The sequence below is a fragment of the Apis dorsata genome, unplaced genomic scaffold, assembly GCF_000469605.1.
Source record: "Apis dorsata unplaced genomic scaffold, Apis dorsata 1.3 scaffold_339, whole genome shotgun sequence".
Lineage (NCBI taxonomy): Eukaryota > Metazoa > Arthropoda > Insecta > Hymenoptera > Apidae > Apis > Apis dorsata.
In genome coordinates, this window is record NW_006263606.1 from 552,066 (window position 1) to 556,541 (window position 4,476).

Genomic DNA, 4,476 nt, shown 5'->3' on the forward strand with positions numbered 1-4,476 from the left:
ATTATTATATATTGTTAAATATATATTATATATTTTATATTATTTAATCATAAATAAAAAAATATTTCTAAAAGTTATTATTTATTTTTACATAATTCATACAGAATTTTATATAATTATATATTATATAATTTATAATTATTCCTCAAATATTTCTATATTTATTCTTTTAAACACATACATACATACATACATGTGCACATGCACATATATTACATTCTTAATTTTTTAAAAATTCATTAAATATTGTTGAATCTACATCCAAAACTATGTCATCCAATGATGGACCTTGTTGTGTTACTGGTAATTCTAAAATAAAAATCAATTTTATTGTATTTTAAATTAGTTATATTAAATTATATTAAATATATTAATTAAATTAGTTTTATTAAAAATTAATTTAATAATTTAATTTATTATTGAAGAAAATTATATGAAAATAATATTTGTTTGGAATAAAATATAAGAAATTAAAAGCATTAATTTTTTATTTTTAAAATATATATCATGACATACTTGATATAGATCCTGTTGCTTTATATTCTTTAAGTTCTTCTTTAAAAACTTCATCAAATGTTTCTCGTCTTTCTTTCATCATTTTCTGTTGTTTAAGCTCATATTTTGATACTCTTTCAATATGTTCATTGGCCAATTTTGCTAAAATCAATATGTATTTTTAATATTTTTATATTATAATTACATAATATATTTCAAATATTATATGTATACCTTTAATAACATTTAATTCTGCAAGCTTTTTTTCTTTATATAAGGCTAATTGAAATCTATGATCTAATTGTCTACTTTGTAAATCTAACATTTCATTTAAATCTTCTAAACGATATATTGCACCTTCCACTTCTTCAAACATTTCTTGTAATGTTCCTTTGATAATATTTAATAATATTAATAATATTTAATAATATTTAATAAGCATTTACAATTAATTTTTCATATTTATAATATATTTAAATTAAAAAATTATTATTTAAAAAGACATTTTAAATAATAGTACCTATTTGATCCATAAGATCCTGTATTGCATTATTAATTTTTGGAATGTAAGCTAAAGTACTATTTAAACAAGTAAGACTTTTCCACTCATGTTCAAGTTTCTCATAGATAGTTTCAATAAGTTTATCAGCTTCTTGAGCTTTCCCTGCATTTTCTTCTGCAAGCTCATGTAGTTCATTCCATTGTAATTGAAATCTATGCAAAATATCAGCTCCTGCATTGTAATTAACATTTCTGATATTATTATTTTTTTTTTGTTTTGGATTTTCAATAACAGTCAATCCTCTGATACTAAAATAAAATTAATACAAAATATAATTGTAAAATATTTAAATTATCTTTTAGCATATTTTTTTATTTGTATAAAATTTACCTAGCTGATATACCTTCTTGAACAGTTTGAAATTTATTTCGTAAAGTACTAAACATGATTATGAATTATTCTATTTTATATTTATAATTATTATGGTATATATAAATATATAAGATATTTAAATATTTCAACTTAATTATTGTATAATTTGTAAACACAGACAAGAATTAATTCCTATATACATTCATCATTTATGAAATGTATTTGGAAAAAATCTGTATACTTCATATTAAAATAATCATTTATTTATATTGAAAATATATTGATGAAATATATATTGATGAAATATTGATGATATTTTAAAAAGAAAATATATTACATAATATTTATAATGAAAAATTATTATAAAAATTATTATTAATAAAATAAATAACTTAACCTCTTGTTTGAAATTATTAATGACAGTTTTTGTTCACATAATATTAGTTATTGAAATGAAAATCTTAAAAAAAATCTTTATTATTATTTTTAAAAATATAATTTAAAATATTAAATTAAAATGCAATCAACATACAATTAATTAAAAATTATATGTTTAAATTGAAAATTTATTATTGAATACTTTTCATTGATGAAAATCAGTTAACCTAAATATATAAACAAATAATCAATATATGCTTTTTAATTAAAATATATTGTTTTGTGTTTAATGAAAAACATGATAACACTGTACAATTTTTCTTTTCGTTGGCGGCACTGATTACAACAATTTATAATACACATTTGATTAACAATAATTAATATTATATTAAAGAGTATATTTAAAAATATAAAGAATGATAATATAAATTTCTAATATTTATATATTTATTAATATTTATAAAAAGTAATAATAATTATTTACATATTAAATATTGATACTCTATTAATATTTTTATTTAATAAAAAATATAATTCACAATTATATCACAATAAATTTCGGATTACATATTAAATATTAAAAATATTAATTATTTATATATGAACTTAATATCAATAATTACGATAAAATTAGATAAATAATTTTTTAATTAATTATTAAAAATTTGTTTTTTTTAATATAAAAAAATTCATCAAATTAGAGTTTAATTATATAGTATTTTTGATATGAAACCATTTGGCAACATCGCTAAAATTTAACTCCCTCTCTTTGACAATATAACTGGTGCCTAGCAACCAGTGAGGTCAACAAACGAGGTCAAATTGCAAATTACCTGTATAAGAAAATCAGTAAATAGAGAAAAAGAGAAGGGAAAGACATTAAATTACTTTTGATTAATTATAATCAATGATGAAATAAAAGAATTCTATTAGAATAGTAATATAAAAAAAAAAATAAATATTTTCAAATATTATTAAAGAAAACTCTTATTAAAATATATTATTATTATATTTTTTATATTTAATATTTTAATTTTATGTTTATTATTGTGAATATTAAAATAAACTTTAAAAAAAGTAGAATTTATATGCATATAATATAATTTATATACTTGTTATATAATATATATTTAAATTTATTATTTTATTTTAAAAATAAAAAAGATAATAACAATTTTACGTTAGTGAAGTCAATAAAGAAAATAATTCTTGAAAGATATGTATATACATGACGGAATTACAGAATTGGATGGAAGTATCCCCTATGTTGCCAAGTTTTTCTCTTCCTGTGTGGTCAATTCCAAAAATGTTACATGATCTTATAAGAGAATAATAGAATATAATAATAAATCTTAGAATAAAAAATTTTATTTATATATATATATAAATGCATATTTATATTTATATTTATATTTATATATATATATATAAATGCATATTTATAATTGAATATTTATATTTACATAAACATTTTATTTATATTGATTTAATTATGTTTATTTCTATTTTTGTTTTTTTATAATATTTCTTGATATAAAAACAAATATTTTAAATTATTTAATCGTATAAAGAACTATATTATTTTTGTATAATAGGTTCAATTAATAATCTTGAACAAGCTCATAAAATCTTATTAATCAGAACCTTTATTGAAATCTTTATCTTTTTCTATCCCTACTCTGCACGCAATGAGCATAACTTGAACAAACGTCGTCAGAGAAGGTTCGAGCTTAGAAAGTTGTGCGCAACTCGCAATGAAACCAGATTTGTGGGAGGAGATGTTGGAGAGGGAGGACTAGTCAGGGATGTTGGGTCAACGTATCCAAGTATCCCCTTTCTCCTTGCATCAAGTTAGACTACTACTATATTGTGGTGAACTCGTCTTCTCCATAAAGACGATTACATTTCTGCGCATACTATCACAGCTACAGCGCATACTTATTAACCAAAGGACGAAGAGACCATGGTAGGGATAAAATCAATAGTCAAGTATTCCGTGGAATGAGAATGTCAACTTATATTTAACTATTCAACGGTTTGCTTGAGTTTTATTCGTAAACAAGACAACAAAAATAGTCAAGAGTGAACTTCTGATGTGACAATACCTATTTTTTTAAAATAACATATAACTACATAAAAAGATGATTTATAAATATAATCTTTTATTTTGATATATCTTTTATTTTGATTTATAGTATTTATAGTAACGTAATCATAAATGATTGTAAAGAATTGATACAAACAATATTATAAGTAAGATATATGTAAAAACCTAAATAATTATAATCATTTAATATATTTAATAAATTAATATAAAATTTCATTTGAACTATAAATATAGAATTTTAAATTCGAATTATTTGAGTATCTGTAGGAAACTGTACAGAACCTGTTACGATCAATAGATGTCAGATTCGGTCGTTTTCGACATGTTCCGTTAAGTTCCCCTACTATATTCCTGTTCCTGTTAGCCTCCAACCATTTTGCCACGCCTTGTTCACATGTATTTTCCCGGCAAAACCGGTTATTTCAGGTATGCTTTTTGGTGTACAATTTTCCATAAAAAGAAAAAACTATGATTTCAACTGGAAGAAAAAGTTTCTTTATCATCACATCAACATTAACTTACTTTTCGATTTGATTAAAGGAATAAATATTAAAATTTGAAATACATATTGAAATATATATTTATATTGATTATTATATAAATAAAAATATACATTTAATAT

At 20.1% G+C, this 4,476-nt stretch overlaps 1 protein-coding gene across 1 annotated transcript; it reads right to left on the minus strand.

The window, feature by feature from the left end:
• Positions 1-63: 63 nt before the first annotated feature.
• On the minus strand, positions 64-1,723 carry LOC102671669 (dysbindin protein homolog). The gene is made up of 5 exons (XM_006618040.2): positions 1,388-1,723; positions 1,016-1,305; positions 730-885; positions 517-657; positions 64-309 (listed from the first exon to the last, which is right to left on the minus strand). The coding sequence occupies exons 1-5, from the start codon at positions 1,441-1,443 to the stop codon at positions 221-223; spliced, it is 732 nt and encodes a 243-aa protein (XP_006618103.1). The 5' UTR covers positions 1,444-1,723; the 3' UTR covers positions 64-220.
• Between the last annotated feature and the right edge of the window lie 2,753 nt (positions 1,724-4,476).

What these genes read in the sequence shown, in the direction of transcription:
- LOC102671669 (XM_006618040.2), bottom strand. Translation starts at nt 1,443, where the DNA reads ATGTTTAGTACTTTACGAAATAAATTTCAAACTGTTCAAGAAGGTATA. An exon ending in GGATCTTATGGATCAAATAG is followed by an intron (nt 886 to 1,015) that starts GTACTATTATTT and finishes ATATTATCAAAG; the next exon opens with GAACATTACAAGAAATGTTT. An exon ending in AGAATTAAATGTTATTAAAG is followed by an intron (nt 658 to 729) that starts GTATACATATAA and finishes TATTGATTTTAG; the next exon opens with CAAAATTGGCCAATGAACAT.